Source organism: Ovis canadensis, chromosome 13 (assembly GCF_042477335.2).
Source record: "Ovis canadensis isolate MfBH-ARS-UI-01 breed Bighorn chromosome 13, ARS-UI_OviCan_v2, whole genome shotgun sequence".
Classification (NCBI taxonomy): domain Eukaryota; kingdom Metazoa; phylum Chordata; class Mammalia; order Artiodactyla; family Bovidae; genus Ovis; species Ovis canadensis.
This window is the reverse complement of record NC_091257.1, coordinates 82551795-82573703: the sequence shown is the minus strand read 5'-3', so window position 1 is coordinate 82573703 and position 21909 is coordinate 82551795. Positions and strand designations below refer to the sequence as shown.

General features: G+C 47.9%; 1 protein-coding gene across 1 annotated transcript in view; it reads right to left on the bottom strand.

Moving 5' to 3' along the window:
• Positions 1 to 7729: 7729 nt before the first annotated feature.
• The window catches only part of BPI (bactericidal permeability increasing protein), a 31181-nt gene continuing 17001 nt past the window's right edge, over positions 7730 to 21909 (bottom strand). The window contains exons 9-15 of the mRNA XM_069548549.1: positions 21652 to 21711; positions 18939 to 19106; positions 17810 to 17877; positions 15188 to 15230; positions 11011 to 11074; positions 9708 to 9784; positions 7730 to 8093 (exon numbers count right to left, since the gene is read on the bottom strand). Coding sequence (XP_069404650.1) covers positions 8055 to 8093; positions 9708 to 9784; positions 11011 to 11074; positions 15188 to 15230; positions 17810 to 17877; positions 18939 to 19106; positions 21652 to 21711 — 519 coding nt within the window. The 3' untranslated portion in view covers positions 7730 to 8054. The remainder of the gene's footprint in view (positions 8094 to 9707; positions 9785 to 11010; positions 11075 to 15187; positions 15231 to 17809; positions 17878 to 18938; positions 19107 to 21651; positions 21712 to 21909) is intronic.

Sequence of the window (21909 nt, the reverse complement as noted above, 5' to 3'; positions counted from 1 at the left end):
CCAAACCTACTTGTCACTCTCCCTACCATCAAGTCCTTTGGCAGAGAAAACCCTCTCCCTTTTAACACAATGGTGTTTACTATGTTCTGATGACCAAAGTCTGAAAAGGAAATCAGGAAACCCAGAATTTGGAAACCACAGTACCTGGAATACTGAGCTGCACATAGTAGATAATTGAGTGAGTGAACATAAAGAGGAAAAGTGAAGGGTTAAGAGCACGAGCTCTGGAACCAGGTGGCCTGGGTTTGAATTGTGGCTTGCCCACTAAGTGACCTTGGGCCTGATGACTCAGTTTCCGTATCTGTAGTTGGGCTTAGCTATGGGACAGCAGGGCAAGAGGTCAGAGGTCAGGAAGAGAGCAGGTCAGGGCACTCTTCCTGCTCCTTCTTTGCTTTGGATCTCAGTCTGGTTGTGGTTGCATCATTCCTGACATCCCCTCCCCCTCGACTCCAGCATCCCCCCTCATGCTGGGACACCTCAGCTGCTTTCTTTGCTGCTTCAAGCCTAGGGAGGCTAGTTCCTGGGGGCTTCCCATCCTTCACGGGTTTCTTTCAGCCTGTCCCCCAGCTCTATGAGTAGCCCTTCATTCGAATCCTAAGAACTGTCTGAGCTGGATTCTGTTTCCTGCCTGGACCCTGATCGACACAGTTGGGACACTGAGTATTTCTTCTGTGTTATTGACCTTTTGAAGCAAATGCCCTCCTCTCGTGGAGAGCTGGGGATTCTTCCCTGAGGTCAGCACAGGTCTCGTGTGGGGACAGTAGCCTGTGAAAGACAGGACTAAGAGGACACAGCAACTTTGCTCTGCCACCAAGGATGTCTCTGGGGGCCACATCCTGCAGAGAGCTGACATCCTCTTGGGTCTCGAAGGTCACATGAGGTTTCGCAGAGGAGAGAACCAAGAGCTGTGCAGTTGAAGGATGCAAAAGAAACACAGAGCCAAAACCTGTGATGGGCTGGCAGCAAGGAAGCCTGGATCCCTGTGTACTCCCGATGGTCTGTGTGACATGGGGGAAAACCACGGCCTTTTCTGATCCTCACTTTGCCTCTCAAGGCAGAGAAAGGTGTTAGACTAGGACCGCATTTCTCAGATTCTGGGCATCTTGTTTATTGATCGATCTTATTTTAAAATTTATTTTCATTGAGATGTAATTGACAAATTTGTGGTGTACAATGTGTTGACCTGACATATTTATATACTGTAATAGGATCGCCACTGTAACATCAGCTGACACTTCTACCCAAGCATACAATTATCACTTCTTTTTTGCAATGGGAACAATTAAGATATAGTCCCTTAGCAACTTTGAAGTTTATGATAGAGCATTGTTGTCTGTGCGTTAAACCTACAGGACTTATTTTTCTGTGAGTTCCAAGTTTGGAGCCTCAAACACTGTCTCCCTAATTTACCCCCACCTCCAGTTCCTGGTAATCACCATTCAACTCTGCTTTTACGAGCTTAACCTTTTTAGATTCCACGTATAAATGGCATCATACAGTTTTTATGAACTTATATTTTGCTTAGCATAATTTTCTCAAGGTCCATGTTGTTGAAGTGGCAGGATCGCCTCCTTTCTTATGGCTGAATAATATATCATTGTGTATATATGTAAACTTCTGCGTGTAGAGATAAGGGAATGCTTATAGACTGCTGGTGGGAATGTAAATTGGTATAGCCACTAGGGAAAGAATATGGATATCTCTCAAAAAAATTAAAAAGAGACCTACCAAAAAAAAAAATAGACCTACAATATGATTTGGCAATTCCACTTCTGGATATACACGCAAAGGAAATGAAAACAGAATGTTGAGGCGATATCTGTACCCTCATATTTATTACCCCATTATTCACAATAGCCAGGACATGGAAACAACCCAAGAGCCTGTCAACGGTTGAACAGATAAGGAAGCTGTGGAATGTATGTATACGCCAGGGATCTTGTTAAATGCAAATTCTGATTCATTACTTTCCTTTGGGAGCTGAGACTCTGTATTTCTAACAAGCTCCCAGGTGGCACCGATCTTGAACCATACTTTGCAAACAAGAGACTAACTGGGATCCAAGCTCCCTCCAAGCTCAGGGATTCTACATCTCTGTTCGTTCTTTATTTTCTGAGCAGTTTTCTATGATGGTGCTTGCCCTCCTGAGCACATCTACTCTAGCTGAAGAGAAGATGTTGTGAAGACCTGCCATTCTGGATCTCTGCAGCGTACTGCAGAGTTTGACATTAATATTTATGGCAGCCTCTTCCTCCAACCTGGTTACCTGCAAATTTGTGTGTGTATGTGACACACACACACGCATACACATGAGCCCTGAGGCATGTGGATTTACCAAAAAAAAGAAAAGAAACAGTAGTCAGTGACATCCAGTTTGGTTCAAGACTGTATCCCCTGCTTAGGATGTCAGGACACCTCTGGAGCAGGACTAGCCAGGAGGACACATAACCACCCCCACCCCCCACCCAGGAAACTATAAGGAACTCAAAGACCCTCCTGTGTCTCCCTCCACCCGTTCTCTGCCTCTGCAATTGGCAGCATCTAAAATCCAATCTAGCCTCATTTCACCAGGTCTTCATAGCTTTGGGGACCCTAAGGAGCTTCTGTTAAAATGAAAATGTCTCAGCAAGAAAAAATTCTGTCATATTTGCTGGAGCTCACTTTATTGGATTCTTCTCCTAGAAGTCCAGAGGGCTCTTGCTTTTACAGATGGGGAGGCTGAGACCAAGAGAGGGAAGACAGGCCACACAGTGAATCCATCACTGAACCCAGATTTCCAACCAGGCAGTGGTTCTGATTCTTGAGGTCAGGAAGCCAGCCTTGGCTCATACTTTGAACACCATCACAAACTGGCTTTGAGCCATGCAGAGGTGGATTCAAATCTGGACATTTTAAAAATAAATGCATATTGAGTGCCAACCGTATGGCAGGCATTGACAATATAACTGTGGCAAGTCAGATAGAGTCCTTACGGTATAGTGAAAATTAGTGGTGCGTTAATGTTTAATGCTGATTTTGGTTACTGTTTGTCAGATCCCATAAGACAGATTTCACATAGATCTGATTCTCATAACAGCTCTATGAGGTGGTTATCATTATTTGTTGTTGTTCATTCGCTCAGTCACGTCTGACTCTTTGTGACCCTGTGGACTGCAGCATGCCAGGTTGCCCTGTCCATCACCATTTCCCATTATTACTATGATCCTCATTTTACAGATGAGAAGACTGAAGGACAGGGATTTAACTGCTCCAAGTCACACAGCAGATAAATAGCAGAGCAGGAACTTGAACCCACAGTGTCTGGGACCACGGCCCCTGCTCTTAATCACCACATCACGAGCTTATCACTGGTACCATTCATTCTTCCCAACAACCTTATGCCAAAGAGGAGGGCAAGGTTTTATCTCTACTTTTCAGAGGACGAAATAGAGGATCAGAGAGATTAAGTACCATCTGGAAAGTTCTGCAGCTCAGGACGGCTTGGGTTGACACCTCCCCTCCTCTTGGGTACCCCTGCTTCATATTTAAGTCAGAATTGCTGGAAGGAACCCCAACAGGGCAATGCTTAACCAGAAGTGAAGCTGCTCTGATGATGAGTTTTCAGGCAGTCCAGAGCGAGCAATTCTTTTTTTTTTTCCCCTTCCAACACCTTTGTTGACATGCATCTCACACACCATAACATTCACCCATTTCAAGGGTAAGTTGAGTGGTTTTTAGCATATTCACAGGGTTGTGCAAGCATCGCCACAATCTAATTTTAGAAGATTTCAGCATCCCCCAAAGAAACCTCGTACCCATTAGCCACCAGTTGGAGTGAGCAGTGCTCAGCCTGAAGGGAGAAGCCGCTCCAGTAGTGGTCTTGCAGGCAGCGTGGCAGATAACTGGGAGTGTCCTGGGGGATGCTCTTCACACCAGACCTCCAAACAACTGCCTATTTCTCAGCCATTAGCGAGAGCTCCCCAGGGCACACTGAGTTCCACTCACCAGTCTTTAGATACAAGAGATAATTGCACTTATTTCTATAGATAGCGTGGATAGGGGCTGCCTGAATGTCTTGGGAAGCAGAGGGTAGGGATGGGAGCAGGCTGACCATCTCCAAAGAGAGTAATGGGAGAGAAAGTGGTGGTTTTGGTGGAGGATAAGGGGAGGCTGGGCTATGTTCCCTACTTAGCAGCTGTGCTCCCACCCCAGGCAGAGGGGTCTTTAAAAAATGTGATTTGGAGTGTGTCCTTCTCTTGCTCAAAACTCTCCAATGGCTTCCCTTACTTTTTGGAACAAAATTCAGAGCCCTTCAGTTCAGTTCAGTTCAGTTCAGTCACTCAGTCGTGTCTGACTCTTTGCAACCCCATGAACCGCAGCGCGCCAGGCCTCCCTGTCCATCACCAACTCCTGGAGTCCACCCAAACTCTTGTCCATCGAGTCAGTGATGCCATCCAACCATCTCATCCTCTGCCGTTCCCTTTTCCTCCTGCCTTCAATCTTTCCCAGCATCAGGGTCTTTTCCAATGAGTCAGCTCTTCACATCAGGTGGCCAAAGTATTGGAGTTTCAGCTTCAACCTCAGTCCTTCCAATGAACACCTAGGACTGATCTCTTTTAGGATGAACTGGTTGGATCTCCTTGCAGTCCAAGGGACTCTCAAGAGTCTTCTCCAACACCACAGTTCAAAAGCATCAGTTCTTCAGCACTCAGCTTTCTTTATAGTCCAACTCTCACATCCATACATGACCACTGGAAAAACTATAGCCTTGACTAGATGGACCTTTGTTGGCAAAATAATGTCTCTGCTTTTTAATATGCTGTCTAGATTGGTCATAACTTTCCTTCCGAGGAGTAAGCGTCTTTTAATTTCATGGCTGCAATCACCATCTGCAGTGATTTTGGAGCCCAGAAAAATAAAGTCTGACACTGTTTCCACTGTTTCCCCATCTATTTGCCATGAAGTGATGGGACTGGATGTTGTGATCTTCGTTTTCTGAATGTTGAGCTTTAAGCCAACGTTTTCACTCTCCTCTTTCACATTCATCAAGAGGCTCTTTAGTTCTTCTTCACTTTCTGCCATAGGGTGGTGTCATCTGAATATCTGAGGTTATTGATATTTCTCCCAGCAATCTTGATTCCAGTTTGTGCTTCCTCCAGCCCAGTGTTTCTCATGATGTACTCTGCATATAAGTTAAATAAGCAGGGTGACAATATACAGCCTTGATGTACTCCTTTTCCTATTTGGAACCAGTCTGTTGTTCCATGTCCAGTTCTAACTGTTGCTTCCTGACCTGCATACAGGTTTCTCAAGAGGTAGGTCAGGTGGTCTGGTATTCCCATCTCTTGAAGAATTTTCCACAGTTTATTGTGATCCCCACAGTCAAAGGCTTTGGCATAGTCAATAAAGCAGAAATAGATGTTTTTCTGGAACTCTCTTGTTTTTTCCATGATCCAGCGGATGTTGGCAATTTGATCTCTGGTTCCTCTGCCTTTTCTAAAACCAGCTTGAACATCTGGAAGTTCACGGTTCACATATTGCTGAAGCCTGGCTTGGAGAATTCTAAGCATTACTAGCGTATGAGATGAGTGCAATTGTGCGGCAGTTTGAGCATTCTTTGGCATTGCTTTTCTTTGGGATTGGAATGAAAACTGGCCTTTTCCAGTCCTGAGGCCACTGCTGAGTTTTCCAAATTTGCTGGCATATTGAGTGCAGTTCTTTTACAGCATTGTCTTTCAGGATTTGAAAGAGCTCAACTGGAATTCCATCACCTCCACTAGCTTTGTTCATAGTGATGCTTCATAAGGCCCACTTGACTTCACATTCCAGGATGTCTGGCTCTAGATGACTGATCACACCACCGTGATTATCTTGGTTGTGAAGATCTTTTTTGTACAGTTCTGTGTATTCTTGCCACCTCTTCTTAATATCTTTTGCTTCTGTTAGGTCCATACCATTTTTGTCCTTTATTGAGCCCTTAACAGTCTTAAGAGCCTCCCGGCCTCATCCCATGCTGTGCTCCCACTTGTCCTCTTCTTCCAACCTAACACACTGCTTTTTTCTGTTGCTATTCAGTGCTTCCATTAAAGGTAAATAGAAAAAGATGCACCTTCTTGGGGGAGGAATTAGAGAAAGGATTTTGTTCCTTCAGCCTGGTGTCTTTTTACAGTGCACGACCTAGGCCACTGAGCCCAGTAGTCCTGCCTTTAATATGCCATGCCCCAAACAGACAAGATTTGGACATCTGGGAGAAGTGGAAAGAGCCTGGGCTCTGATGGCAGAAAGGGCAGGAATCCCAGCTCTGCCACTTGCCAGATGTGTAATCCGGGACGTGACTCAATCGAAAAGGACTGAACAGGTCCCACTCTGGGGGATGGAAAGTGCTGTGAGAATTAAATGAAATCATTAGTGTGCTGTGCTTGATCAATATCCCTCCCTTCTGCCGTGTGGCCCCAGAGTGTCTACCTCTATTAATGGAGAATCAATGCTGTTAGCAGAAGCATGTACATTTTTCTTTTTAAATTAAAAAAAACAACAACTTTTATCTGCTTTTTTTTCAATACAAATGCTTCTCTCTGTTTTTACTACCATCAGCCTGGAAGAAGTCTGCATGACAACAGACTCCTAATTCGTTCCCGCCCCCTTCCACTCTTGCCTTTCCAGTGCTTTCAGAAGTCACAACGTTATAACTAAATCTGGTCATGCCACGCTAAACCCTGCTGCCTGTTTCAAGCTCTTCCTCATCCTTCTGGTCTCAGACCAAATGTCAGCAGCTAAGGAGGACCACTTTATCACTTTCAAGTACAGTGCTGTTAGAATCCATCTAATGGCCTGAGACAGTCACACCTGGTGTCCCACGGCAGAAAATGGCCCATGGTCTCCAAGAAATTCACCAAGGATCCAAGGACGGTCCGGGTTGGTGATCTTGCTTTCACACCAGCCTGGAGAGTCATGCGTGCGTGCTAAGTCACTTCAGTCGTGTCTGACTCTTTGCGACCCCGTGGACTGTAGCCCGCCAGGCTCTTCTTCGGTCCATGGGATTCTCCGGGCAATAATACTGAAGTGGGCTGCCATGCCCTCCTCCAGGGGACCTTCCCCACCCAGGAAGTCTCCCGCATTGGGCAAGCAGGTTCTTTACCACTAGCACCAGCTAGGAATCCCCATCTGGAGAGTCATGGGGAAATGTTAATTTTAGCTGAGGATGTGACGGACAGAAAACTCCGATGGCTTCTGTCTCCTAGCCTAGTGTTCTGCTTTAGGCAGAATGACTGGGCAGAAAGCATGGACTAAGGGAGCCATCAACGCGGAGCCCAGGTATGGGGCAGAGAGAACAGGCTGTGTGGGCTAGCTGCTCAACAGCGTCACCATGTGGCGGTGAGAAGAGCCACAGTCGCAGTAAATACACAGGAAAAGGGTGGACTGTGAGGAATCACTGCTCAACAGCGACACCATCTTGTAGTGGCAGGAACAACATCCCAATGAACAGATCCACTCTACGGACCGCCCCCTGACATGAGGAAGCAAGACGTACTCCTTTTGGACTAAGTAAATCCCAATTATTTTTAGGCAGTGTGGAATGAGGGGTGTCCTCAAAAAGGGACAGTGGGACTTTCTGCTCAGGAAGGCATGTGGGAGCTCAAAAGGTTTATTAGAGAACTAAAAAGAGGTGATTATATCTTGGCCACACCAGGTACAGGCAATAAATGAATGAATGGACATAAAACAAGAAGAAACAACATGCTCACCAGAATTCGAAAGAAAAAAAAAGGTTTTTTTGTTTTTTAATGTAGTATGAAGCACAAAGAGAAATATTGTGATTACCACTGAAACGCAATTCCTGGAGGAAGTGTCCCTGCAGCCTTAGCCCTTGAAAGAAACAATTCCTAAAATACACACCACTCAGTTTTCCAAAGGACCAAGTTTCATGTTTAGATCATTTCTGAATCTGAGTTCAGAGAAGTCTGCAAGAGTCTCTGAGTCCCGAGCTAGAGAGGGAAGCCTAGAGAGGGGGCAGCCTGTGCCCCAGGGGCCTGTCAGGAACGGGTGCTGACAGCCCCCTGGCACCCATGGGGTCTTCAGCTGTAGTGGACATCTGCACCGAACAGCAGGAAATCCTGGGGGAGAGATGAGAACGCCATCAGATGCCGGAAGAGTATCCCTCGTTTGTGACGGTGGGAATGCTGGGGTTTTTACAAGAAAACTTTGGGAGCTTGCCTGCTGGGAAAGAGAGAGCCTTTCTGCTGACAGAGAGGCAAGAGTGAGTGGGGGGCGGGGGGCTGGCATCCCGCCCCTACGGTCTGCACACTAGCGGCTGCCCATGCCCAGGAATCTGTCAGCAGCTTCCCTGGCAGCTGTTTTCTGCTCAGACGTGCAGACCCCCGGGCTGCCGTGAAGGCCTTCATTTGTCATCCCTGCCTCTTGGCAGCTCCAGGGAGCCCTCCTTGCCATCAAGGCTGCAAAACCACTTCTCTTTTGCTCCTTCCTGCCCTTCACTCAAGAATGTTCAGAAAGGAAGGAATTCAGTTGCGCCCAGCGGGTCATTTTTTATTTTAAGGATGAACTGGGTTAGATGCGGGGGACGTGGGGGATGTGTTTCCTCTGCTCACTCAATTAACTTCTCCTATTGTCTCTTAGCCCTGGGAGTTCTCCCATTAGGTTGAAAGAATTGGGGACTGATGGACTGGATGTTGGGGGTGAGGGAGAGTGAGGAATCTGGGTGGGGGTTTCCCATGAGGGTCATCAGAAAGCCCTGGACTGAGGTAAGGAATCCAAGAGTGGGTGATGGCTTCCTTGTAGAGTTATCAGCTCTTTGGGACATAGTGGTGTAAAGAGCTTTAGAATGGAGACACTGAAGAAGCCAGCATGTATACTTCGGGCACATAGAAGAGACCGGAACCTCGGCCGGGTCACACAGAGGTGACTGTTGTGCTTATGCTGATGAAAGTGACCAGGGAGGAACTTCTTTGGTGGCCCAGCGGCTGAAACTCCATGCTGGTCAGGGAAATAGATCCCACATGTCATAACTAAAGAGTTCACATGCAGCAACTAAAGATCCTGCATACCGCAACTAAGACCCGGTGCAGCCAAACAAATAAATATTAAGAAAAAGAAGAAGACAGTGACCAGGGAAAGCAATTTTTGGGGAAAGGCAGAGGCCAGGGCAGGAACTCTGGAGAACTCTCTCTGGGAGGGGAAGAAGGAACCAGTAAAGGAGACCAAATAACAGTGAGAGGTGGCTGGAAAACCTGGAGAGAGAATCTTCAAAGCTAAGAGAAGAAAGTGTTCCAAGGATGGGGAAAATAGTGCCAGATGCTGTTGGGGTCAGACCAGGGAAAAGGGAAGAGGAGGCTGTCCATTTCGGTGTCTTAATCTGCCAGACACTGACCAAGGGCCTGGAAGGACTCTGGATGCAAAGGAAGGCATGCGTCACATATCTGTCAAATATTTAAATGCATCCACCTTATAAAGGAGGCTTGGGGCCACCAAGTGAGTTCCACTTTTACCGAGTATCGTGTGGGAGTGGTACAAGTCAGGGGTTAAAAACCGGGACCTGGCTTTGACTTTGGACTTCATTTAATGGCGGTGTGGCGTCCCTGAGTCTTAGCCTCTCTTCTGTTTAGCAACACACCCTGCGGGAGTGTTGGAAGGGTCGACAGCGCTTGATCCAGAGCTGGAGGAAGGTGGCTATCGAAGTAGGAGATTTGGCAAAGGAGACCCTGGAGACTCACCTGGTAAGGCTGAAGGATCAGGTTGAAGAGCTTGATGTAGGCGGGCAACGGGAGAGGGAAGCCTCTCTGTAGCTTCTCTGCATTGGAGGTTAAGGCAGAGGTTAAGGTGAAGGTGCCACCTCTGATGGGAGGGGCCGGGGGAGGGAGAGGGCGGGGCCGGGACTCGGGCAGCCAGTCCGCAGCCTCCCTGGACCAGCGCTCCGGGCTCTGGGAAGAAACCTAGGCAGGCAGAGTCTGCCCAGAGTCTCCTCTTCTCTCTCCTCCACTGACCTCTGGACACTGCAGACACAGGAATTCCCTCCCCCTCGGCCCCAAGACCACCCGCCCGAGGGTGGCAGCACTGCTGGGGCACCCCTGGCCCGAGGACAGCCGGGGCAGCTGCTTGCTGGGGTGTGGAGGCCTGGAGACCCCTGACGGATGTGCACATGAAGCCCCTCAATGTTTCGGATGAAACCAGAACTGGGTGGTAGCCAGGAGCCAGCTCCCCCTCCCCACCACACTCTGGCATGGACCTCTGGAGAATTCTAAGCTCCAGCCTAGTCCCTCAGGTCATTATGAAGCTGCACGTGTGAAGGCAGGAGGAGAAGCCAGAGTCGACATGTAACAATCCGTTGTCTTCATTCATAATTTCTAAGTGGCCTAAATCAGGGGTCCCCAGCCTCCGGTGATGTGAGGTGGAGCTGATGTAATAATAATGGAAATAAAGTGCACAATGAAGGTAATGCGCTTGAATCATTCTGAAACCGGGCCCTCCCACGCCGTCCATGGAAAAATTGTCTTCCATGAAACCAGTCCCTGGTGCCAAGAAGGGTGGGGGCCGCCGGCCTAAATGTCCTCATCATAGGGTGAGTGGCCCTCTATTTGCACCCTTGCACCTGGCTCTGCAAAGGTCAGGGGTTTCACCAGTGAGTGAGCTGAGTTGAAGCGTTGTTAGCCCAGGTTAGCCCTTCTTCCTTAGCCCTTCTCTCTTGGAAAAAGACCAAAGGTTCTGGCTTCAGAGCTGGGATCGAATTCCAGCTTCATCTCTTACCTCCTCTGTGACCTGAGAACCACTCATTTCTCTGATCTCCCATTCCCTCCCATGAAAACTGGAGGTATTATTCTCCATCTCAACAGACGGTCTCATAGTTCACGAAAGAGGAACTCAACCCTTTCCCCCTCCCTTTTCTGGGCCAGGTGTCACTTGAGGTTCATTTGAGGAGACCACCTCCAGCCTCCACACTGGGGGCCGGATAACGCGTGGCTCTAAGATCCACCCCCCTCACTGGGACTGAAAATCAATCCTTTCTCCAAAATTCCTTACTGTTAATCACCGGAAGCACGACGGTGGGCACGGCGTAGTTCATGACAGACTGCAGCAACTCAACCTGGGGATCGGGAGGACAGGACCCACGTCAGGGCATTGGGGCATCAGCTGTCCTCTGTCACCTGCCCTTCCACCCAGAACAACCTCAGGAAGAACTGCTGAGAGACGGACCCAGGGGTCACCTGGAAACACTGCAGCTCAAGGTCACCAAAGTGATCTCTTTTGGTTTAAAGGCTCCAGATGCAAATCACATTCTAGACTTGTAGGGGGCAAGGCGGAAGCAAGGAAGGTCATCACAGAGCATTGAAAGGTGAAAACGTTTGTGTAAGAAAATGCATTCTCTCAGACACTGCCGGCTAGGGGGGCAAGTTAAGTCAACCTTTCAGAGGGCTATTTGGCGATGCTCATCAGAGGGCTACCTGGCAATGCTCATCAGAAACCTTAACAATGTGTGTGCCAGGTGGGCCAGCAAACATGCCTCCAAGGCATTTATCCTAAAGAAATGAGGTAGTGCAATAAACAGAACCAAGACAATAAAAGCAACCTACAGGTCCAACAATTGCGGAATCATCTGTGGCAGGGTGGGGGGGGGCGGGGTCAGGAGGGTGGTGGGGGAGTGGGGCGGGGCTTGCGAGGTAGCACTTGGATAACAAGAGATACTATGTAACTATTTGGGGCTTCCCTGGTGGCTTAGATAGTAAAGAATCGGCCTGCGATGCAGAAGGTCCAGGTTAGATCTCTGCGTCAGGAAGATCCTTCGGAAAAGGGAATGGCTACCCACTCTAGTATTCTTGCCTAGAGAGTTCCACGGACAGAGGAGCCTGGTCCATGGGGTTACAAAGAGTCAGACATGACTGAGCAACTAAAACTTTCACTTTTCATATGTAATTATTAAAAATGATCTGGCAGAAATGTAGCATCACTGACTCAGTGGACATGACTTTGGGCAAACTCTGAGAGACAGTGGAGGACAGAGGAGCCTACAGTCCATGGGGTCTGGGGCGGTTCTACAGTCCACGGGGTCTGGGGCGGTTCTACAGTCCACGGGGTAGAAAAGCATTGGATACAACTTAGTGACTGAACCCACAACAGCAACAGAGATATATTGGGTCAACCAAAACATTCATTTGGGTTTTTCCATAACATCTTACAGTAAAGCCTGAACAAACTTTTTGGCCCACCTGAGAATTATCAACATAGATTTTTTTGTGACCTATTTTTGAGTTTAAAAAAAGCAGGCTAATGTATAACTAATTCACTTTTCTCTACAGCAGAAACTAACACAACACTGTAAATCAACTGCACTCCAATAAAAATTAAAAAACAGAAAAATCAGGCTACAGAAACCACGTAATTCCATCCTGTTATTAAATACGCATTGAAAAAAGTCAGGAAGGATATACACCAAATTATTAAGTAAGTGGTGAAAACAGGAGTGATTTTTATGTTTTGTTCTGCAAATCTGTAGGTTCTGACTGTTTTATAATGTACATGTTTTGCTTCTGCAATAATAAAAAAATTCAAAAATAACGTAACACCTTCGAGATGATGGCCTGTAGTGGTGACATTTACAATTTTTGTTTCTGGAATAATTGAGTTTCCTTCCCCCGGCTGTAATTCCTGGGGCTGACCAAATGTGGTGCCCTTCTTCCCATGAATCTGGGAACTTTAAATTTTTATTTTCTGCAGAAGCAGAAGTTAGTTCTGGCATCAGTCAATCCATGAAAATACAATGAGGTTGCTTTGGGTCTCTCTGTTTGTTGTAATCTTATCAGATGGGAATGGCTGGCTGGATTTCCATCGGATTTGGAGGGGATGTTGGGACTGACTTCAAGGTTGGGTGATGGGGGTGCATTTCAGAGATCTAAGGAAATATTCTCCAGAGGTTTGGCAAGAGGCTCTCTGGCAGACTCGGGCCGTGAGCAGTAAGACATGGTGGGAAGAATTAGCATCTTTTAATAGAGAAGGAAACAACCCACTCCAATATTGTTGCCTGGAAAAATCCCATAGACAGAGCAGCCTAGTGGGGTCGCTTAGAGTCAGACAGGACTCAGAGGACACGACTTAGCAACTAAATAACAACAACAATGGAAGTCACAGGAGCAAGGCTCATTCAGGTCGGCTGTTGAAGAGCATCTGACCTGCTGTTTATAGGGGCAGCTCCCCATCAGGGCCAGAGGGTATGATAGGAGAGGGAGCAGTTAACCTCCTGTTTTTAAAAATAGATTGTGAGAGGATGTGGACCATTTTTAAGGCCTTTATTGGATTCGTTACAATATGTTTCGCTCTGTTTTGTTTTGGCTGTGAGGCACGTGAGATCTTAACTCCCTCACCAGGAACTGAACCCGCATCCCCTGTATTGGAAGGTGAAATTGTAACCACTGGATCGCCAGGGAACTCCCAGTGGTGAGTCTATTTGATGACAGTGATTCCAGGTAGTGGAATCATCTCTGTGGGCTGGCGAGATACCTGTCGTCTCCCTCCCATCTGCCCTATTCTATTTGTAAGTGACTCTACCATTCATTCACTCATCTGCTCAAGTCAAAAATCTGGGAATCATTCTTCATTGCCTTCCCCCCCTACCCTGCACAGAAAATCTCTCACCAAGTTCTAATTCTGTTTCCGAAGTATGTTTCCCATCTGCCATCTTTCTCTTCCTTCCTGGCCTTGTCTCAGCCTCCATCATCTCTCACGTGGACAAATGCACCAGCCTCCCCAAGGCAAGGATCCTTATACTCTGACTCATCCCCCATAGTCCATTCCCCCCATTTCTGCAGGGGCATCTTTTATAAAGTGTAAATGGGATCATGTCCCTCCCTGCATGCAACAGTTCGCTGGCTTCTCACTGCCCTCTGAACACAAGCTACTCTAGCCTAGGAGGCTCGGGGTGGGCCCACCCCTGCCTGCCTGCCTGCCTGCCTCTCTCTGCCCCCTACTTATCTTGTTTCTCCAGCCACACTGCTTGCCCCCATTGCCCGAACAAGCCAACCTGTTTCACCACAGGGCCTTTGCTCCTGCTCTTCCCTCTGCCTGCAACATCTTCACCTTGTGGACTCCTTCAGCCCAAATATCACCTCCCCAGAGAGGCTTTTCCTGATCATAGGCTCTAACCCTTAACCTCACCCATCACTTTCTACCCCACCTCCACTTAGTTTTTCAAAGCATTGATCGTGGCTGAAATGATCTTCATTTCTCATTGTCTGTTTCTCCCCTACAATGGAAGTTCTAAAAGGAGTTGTTTTCTTGTCTAACTCATTAGCACATCCCCATCCGTGCAACAGGGCCTGTCACATAGTAGGTACTCAGGAAGGTAATTCACTTGTTTATTCAATACACATCTGTTGAGCAGATTCTCTGTACCTGATTGTGTACAGTTAATCCCATTTAAAACTCACTGCACTAACTCAGGCAGAAATTATTATCCTTGATTTGTAGGGAAGGTATGAAATTTGTTGAGTGGAGGTGACTTGCTCAGGGACCATAGTTAGTAGGTTTGAAGCTGCAATTCCAGCTCAGGTCTCTGTGCCAGCAATTGTGTGTGTGTGTGTGTGTGTGTGTGTGTGTGCGCGCGCGCATGCTCAGTCATGTCCGATTCTTTGTGACCCTATGGACTGTAACCCACCTGCTCCTCTGTCCATGGAATTTCCCAGTCAAGAATACTGGAATGGGTTGCCATTTCCTCCTACAAGGGATCTTCCCGACCCAGAGGTCAGCACCCTATCTCCTGTGTTTCCTTAGTATAGGAAAAATCGTAGTATATGTAGAGTTCCCTTCTATGTGTGGTTTCAAGCAACCCAAAGGTCTTAGAATATATCTGCTGTGAATAAGGTGTACTACTGTATTCAGTTAAGCTGTTCAAGAGGAAATAAAGATTTCATCACACAATTCATTGTGACAAAAACCTAGACTATCCCACTTTGCTCAAAGGTAATATGACCGTATATATCTTTTATGATGCTACGTCTCCAAATGCACTTGTCTCTACTTGGTCGTAGAGACATGGAAGGCAGTTGTGCACAAAACCCACAGTGCTCCTCCCCTCATTATTTCACATGCAAATTATATGCAAACTAATCAGTGGTCTGTCGAAATAATGCTATGAGCCCAGGTGGCCCTCAGGACAGTTACCTCAAGATCAGAGGAAGGAAGGAGCCACCAAGGGCCTCAGACTCACCGAGAAGGGGCCGACGTCTGAGTGCTTCAGTTCCAGGAGCAGCCTGTGAGAAGGGGAGGGGAAAGTTGAGACCACCATTTGCCTGACCCATATTAGAATTCAGTTACTGGGGAGAAGGGCTTCCCAGATGGCACTAGTGGTAAAGAACCTGCGTGCCAGTGCAGGAGACATAAGAGACGGGTTTGATCCCTGGGTTGGGAAGATCCCCTGGAGGAGGGCATGGCAACCCACCCCAGGATTCTTGCCTGGAGAATCTCCTGACAGAGGACCCTGGGTTGACAGAGTCAGACACAGCTGAAACAACTTCGCACAGCATTGAGGAGAAGGGACACTCTCTAGTGGGTGTTGTCTGCTCTTCCCATCCTGTATCCATTCCTCCTTCCTCTGGTGACAGCTCCCTGATTTTTGCTTTGGGATAGTCATCTGTTCCCTACAATGTTAATACTGGGTTCTGGGCTGGGCTGGCCAAAGGGCAGAGTCTACCTCCGCTGCCACAGCGATTGCTTCGAGAACTGACCACTAACCCATACTGGTCCAAGGACTTCTGCTGGAAATATTTGGAATGAGGTATTCTCTTTTCTCCAGCAAAATTAGCTGGTGACCATTTTTGCCACCACTCGGTGACAGCCTGCTGGGAAATGAAGCCAGTATCGGGGAGAGCAGAGCCAAGAAGAGAGTCCGAGTCCTAAGGATATCATTTGAGCACCTGGATCTACGTGTGTCTGAAACCCCCAGACTTTTGAATAATTTGAGCCCATGAACAATCCCCTATTTATGGACTTTATGACATCTTAACAATGATCCAGGAGAAAGGTAAATAAATGGCTATTTAATGAATCCCTTTTATTCACTATGTTGGATGCTATATCCCACTGAATTCCTGTAACACCCAAGAGGCAAGGGCCATCACACTCCCATTTTACAGATGATGTCCTTGACAATCAGAGAAGACAAGCAATCTGCCCAAGGGCACGCAGTTAACAATCAGCCAAGTAGAATTTCAGCCAGGTCTCCCTGATGCCAAAGCTTCTGTTGTCTCCAGTACCCTACAAAGCTCGGAAACTCTTGCCCTGTGGAGTCTCACCACCCCCCATTCCTGCATATTTTAGAAAGTCTGTGCTCAGCCATTACCCAGCTGTATTTTCTCCAGCTCCTCTTCTTGAGAGGCCCACAGGTGTTTCCAGGAAAATGAAATCCACGTTTCCAAAGCAGTAACACTTGTCAAAATGATGCCAGGAGAAATAAGCAGCATGCAAACCTCAGGAGCCAAGCTCAAGGTTAAGAAGGACAGCTCTGTGCCAGAGAGAAGGCAGAAACAGGCAGGAATGTGGGTCAAGACTCAATTTATGCAGAGTGAAAGTGAAGAAGCGGTAGATGCCAGGTCGGAATGCAGGGGTCATCACGTCTGCTCTGGTCATCTCCCTCACTCTCGATCTGTGTGTGTGTCTCTCTCTCCCTCTTGCCTCCTTTGGTGTCCTTCTGTCTCTCTGACAGTCTCCCTGTTACTGTGTCTCTGCATCCATCTGTCTGTCTTGCTCTGCTTTCTTTCTCAGTGTCTCTCCCTCCCTTACTGTGTCTCTCTGTTTCCCTATCTCTTTCCGTCTCTTCCCCTATTTCTGTATTGCTCTTCTTCTGTGTGCCCCTCTGTCTTTCTTCCTCTTGCTTGTTGAGCACTTATTATATCCTTCAAAGCGTTCTAAACATCACAACACATATTAATACAATGATGTGGCTGGCAAAGAATAGTAATTGGACTTATTTTACCAGCCAGGGAAAACGGCTAAAGTCTGAAGAGTTCTATGCTTGCCAAAGGTGAGCTGCACTTGAAAGGCAGCTGCCTCAGCCTCCGAGCCCATGTTCCTAACCCCTCCCTCCTCTGCTGGGATTCAAACCCAGGCACGGATTCCAGAGTCTCCTGGCAGGAAGTGGCTGATGACGCCCCAAGGATGGGGTGTGAAGAAGTTGAAGTGGGTTTCCAACTGTCAAGGAAGGCCAGGGACATGGGGTGGCTGGAGGCTGGAGGCTGGAGCAGATTTATCAACTGGCACTGCCCAGTCATGAATGGACTAGGATAGGGGAGTGACCTGGGATGCGGAGGTTTCAGTGCCAAAGCTGGGTCACTGCAGACAAGCCGAAATGGTTGATCACCCTACAACATGTGGTCTTGGGTGGGTCACTTCATCTCTGAGCACCAGTTTCACTACCTGCAAAATGGGGATATTGTACTTACTGTGCCCTATTTGAGGTTTAAATGGGATGAATGACCACAAAAGCTTGTAACTTTGTAAGGTCATTGTGAACTCACAGGCACCAAGATTGGATGGGCAGGACTTCCCCAGTGGTCCAGTGGATAAGAATCTGCCTGCCAGCGCAGGGGACATGAGTTCGATCCCTGGTCCAAGGAGATTCCACATGCCATGGGACAACTACTGAGCCTGCGCTCGAGCCACAGCTACTGATTCACATGCCCTAGAGTCTGTGCTCCCCAACAAGAGAAGCCCGAACACCACAACTAGAGAGTGGCCCATGCTCGCCGCGATTAGAGAAAGCAGACTCGCAGCAACAAAGCCAAAAAAGAATGGATGGGCAGGCCCCTCCTCCCATGCCCACTGGCCCACTTACTTGTCCAATCTGAGCTCTCCAATCAGTCTGTCGGACCTGGCACCAACAACCACAGAAAGGTTCAAGTTCTGCAAAGCAACAAGCCAGGGAGTGAAATCCACTGAGCCAGAATCCTGGGGCTCCGCAAAGCCTCTAAAACCAGAAGGTCTGCTTCACGAAGGCCCAGCAGAAGAGCCCACATTGCTGGGTCAGACCCATAGAACCCACGGAAGGGAGGAGTCTTCCTTTCGCCAACTTTGTGCTTGTTATGAGTCCTGGACTGTCAAACAATTATCATTTTTCTCCCCCTGCTTCTGGGACCAGTTCAGATTCCCAGGCCTCTCCCATGGGCTGTAGGAGACAGGCTGTGAGGTAGGAGTCCAGGCCAGCTCTATTTCACATGCATTTATTTAGTCATTCAACAAATGTTTACTCAGAAAACCAAGGTTCCCAACTTCAGCTTTCCTGTCCAATGTCTGTGTGACCTTGCGCGACCCCCTCAGAACCCACTGAATCTGCAAAGTGAGGAAAATGGGTCTCAACTTGAGGTTGGACAGACCTGAGTACCTGCTTTTGGGGAGAGTCTGGCCCTCACCTCCAGTGGCCAGAGTAGGTGCCACCAAATGTTTGTGGGGTGACAGAGTGATCAAATGAATGAATGTACAAGTCAACCATGGGATGAAAACTTAAATAAGTGAAGGATTAAATGCACAAAGGAAGGAATAAATAAAGATAGGCATGGATGAATAAGTGATTAATGAATGAAAGAACAAATACACAAAGGAATGATCCATTGAACAAAGATATAATAAATGAATAATGGAATAAATGCGTGTGAACCAGCAAAGATACAGTAGATTTCAAGTTAGCAGTTGAATGAATAACTGAATGACTGAATAAATGAATGAACAAACCCACAAGTGCATAACTGAATAGCCAAAGATATGCATGAACAGACTGGAAATAGTACACCTGTTTCAAGCCAACCGCAGAATGAATAATGGAATGAAGAAGTCAGAAGACAGTGGCTCTGGACACACAGTGCAGGTTTGAGTCTGGGTAGGCTTTACACCAGTCCCCCTGGCTCTCGGGGCAATGCTCTGAGCCCTGTCCAGGGCTGCCTGTCTGCTCAGACCCGGGATCAGCTTACCATCTCAAGCAGGAAGAGGGGGTCCAAGGAGGAGTTTGGGAGGATGGCAAAGGCCTGGGTGTCCAGGACAAAGATGAGGTTAAGGCCGTTGGGGTTCACGGTGAGTTTTGGAGGCAAAGAGGCCCAGATGAAGAGCTGCATCTGCATGTCAGGGAACATCTTGGCCACCTGCAACCCACAGGGGATGACCGACAGGAGAGGCCACTGATTAAAAAGTGTCTAAATGCTGAGCGCTGAAGAATTGATGCTTTTGAACTGTGGTGTTGGAGAAGACTCTGGAGAGTCCCTTGGACTGCAAGGAGATCCAACCAGTCCATTCTAAAGGAGATCAGCCCTGAGTGTTCTTTGGAAGGAATGATGCTAAAGCATCATTTTGGCCACCTCATGGGAATAGTTGACTCATTGGAAAAGATTCTGATGCTGGGAGGGATTGGGGGCAGGAGGAGAAGGGGACGACCGAGGATGAGATGCTTGGATGGCATCACCTACTTGATGGATGTGAGTCTGAGTGAACTCCTGGAGTTGGTGATGGACAGGGAGGCCTGGCATGCTGCGATTCATGGGGTCACAACGAGTCGGACATGACTGAGCTGAACTGAACTGAAATCCTATCTTGTCCTGGTCCTGCAGGAGCACTTCCAGTGTCCTCCTACTGTTGTTTTTGGCAGTGCTGGATCTTCACTGCTGCACGAACTACTTTTCTCTGGTTGTGGTGAGTGGGGGCTACTCCCTAGTTGTGATGCACAGGCTTCTCATTTACAGTGGCTTCTCTTGTTGCAGAGCGCAGGCTCGGGGCACTCGGGCTTCAGCACTGCGGCTCCCTGGCTCGACAGCACAGCCTCAATAGTTGTGGCGCACGGACTCAGCTGCTCTGCGGCATGTAGGATCTTCCTAGATCAGGGATCACTGAACCTGTGTCTCTTGCATTGGCAGGCAGATTCTTTGCCACTGAGCCACCAGGGAAGCCATTGCTTTCGGAATAAATTGTAAAGACTGTATAATTCAGCACCTGGCACCCTGCCAACCTCACCTCATGCCGACCCCCTCCACCGCTTCTACCACTTGCCCTCTAACTCCACCCACAAGGGACTTCTTTTCCTCAAATCTGACTCGCTGTCTTTGTATTCAGTTCAGTTCAGTTCAGTTGCTCAGTCGTGTCCGACTGCGACCCCATGAATCGCAGCACGCCAGGCCTCCCTGTCCATCACCAACTCTCGGAGTTCACCCAAACTCATGTCGATCGAGTCGGTGATGCCATCCAGCCATCTCATCCCCTGTCGTTCTCTTCTCCTCCTGCCCCCAATCCCTCCCAGCATCAGGGTCTTTTCCAATGAGTCAACTCTTTGCATGAGGTGGCCAAAGTATTGGAGTTTCAGCTTTAGCATCAGTCCTTCCAATGAACACCCAGGACTGGTCTCCTTTAAGATGGACTGGTTGGATCTCCTTGCAGTCCAAGGGACTCTCAAGAGTCTTCTCCAACATACATCAACTCAATTAATCAATCGCAGCTTTATGAGGTGAAGCCCTTATTACTGCATTTTATGTGTGAGAATACTGAGATACAGGCAGAACAGGCTCAGGAACATAAAACTAGTAAGTAAGGGCCGGAGTTCAAACCCAGATAGATCCCAGGAAGAGATTTATAATTCAAAACATCTTTTTGGATGGAATAAAAGTATCCTGAAATTAACTTAAAAAATTGCACTCTGCTCTCTTTCTGTCTAAAACTCCTTGCACTCTCTGTTCCCTCTCCCTGAGTGTTTATCCTGTGTTCCTCCTTAGCTTGGCTCTTTCCCTTCCTTCAAGCCTAGAGAGCAGTAGAGGGTTCAAGGAGGAACAAAGGAGAGCTTTGACAACACCCCCATCTCGGCTAGCCTCCGGCCAGTCCTCCTCCAGGTAAACTCACAGCCTGAGTAAAAAGAATGCAACTGCTATGCAAATGAAGTTTCCCTTTCCCTGACCCCTCTATGTGTTGCAGCTCCTCCACACCAGTACTGTCTATATAGAAATTTCTGGAAGTGTCACCATTAAAGAGGCTATTATGGACTGAATGTTTGTGTCCCGCCTGCTCAGCAAATTCATATACTTAAGCCCTAACCCCCAGGGTGGGCTTTTCAGGTGGTAAAGAATCCATGGTAAAGAATCTGTCTGCCAAAGCAGGAGCTGCAGGAGACCCAAGTTTGATCCCTAGATCGGGAAGATCCCCTGGAGGAGGAAATGGCAATCCACTCCAGTAGTCTTGCCTGGGAAATCTCATGGACAGAGGAGCCTGGCGGGCTACAATCCATGGAGTTGTAAAGAATATGACACGATTGAATGACTTTCACTTTTTCACTTATCACAGTCTGAGTTGTTTTTCTTTATTGTTTCAGGTGTCTGAGCAATCATTTTTTCTCTTTCCACTGGATGGGAGCTCCAGGAGGGCTGGGATACGGTCTGTTTTGCTGGATGCCCTGCACAGGGCCCCAGAAATGCAGTGGGCACTCAGAAACTATCTGTTGAATGGATGAGCCCTCCGGATCTACTCTCACACCTGGTCACATGAGTGCTTGGGGCCTTTCTCTGCACTGGGGATGAGCTGCACAAAGCTATGTCCACAGGCTCAGGCTGGGTTGCCTCTTGATCTGGACGGGGGCAGCTCTCAGCAGAGCTATTCTCAGCTCCCCCCAGGCCTTCTCATGAGATGACTAAAGGGGAACAAGTCCTTTCTCACCTGGGGTATCAGGGTTCCAAAGAATTTGGTTGTCAGGTGGAACGTGGATTCCTTTGGAATCTGTAGCGAGGGAGGAAGAGAAAAGGATCTTGGAAGATTATGTTATACATTGGGGGGCAAATTCTACAGAGGGGTGAGAGAATGAGCACATAAACAAACCGTGGCCAGATCACGTATGACCGAAGAATGCTGACCCAGAATGGTCAGTGACTGCCAGCTTCCCTAACTTTTGCACCGGAAAAATCAGATATGCTTTTC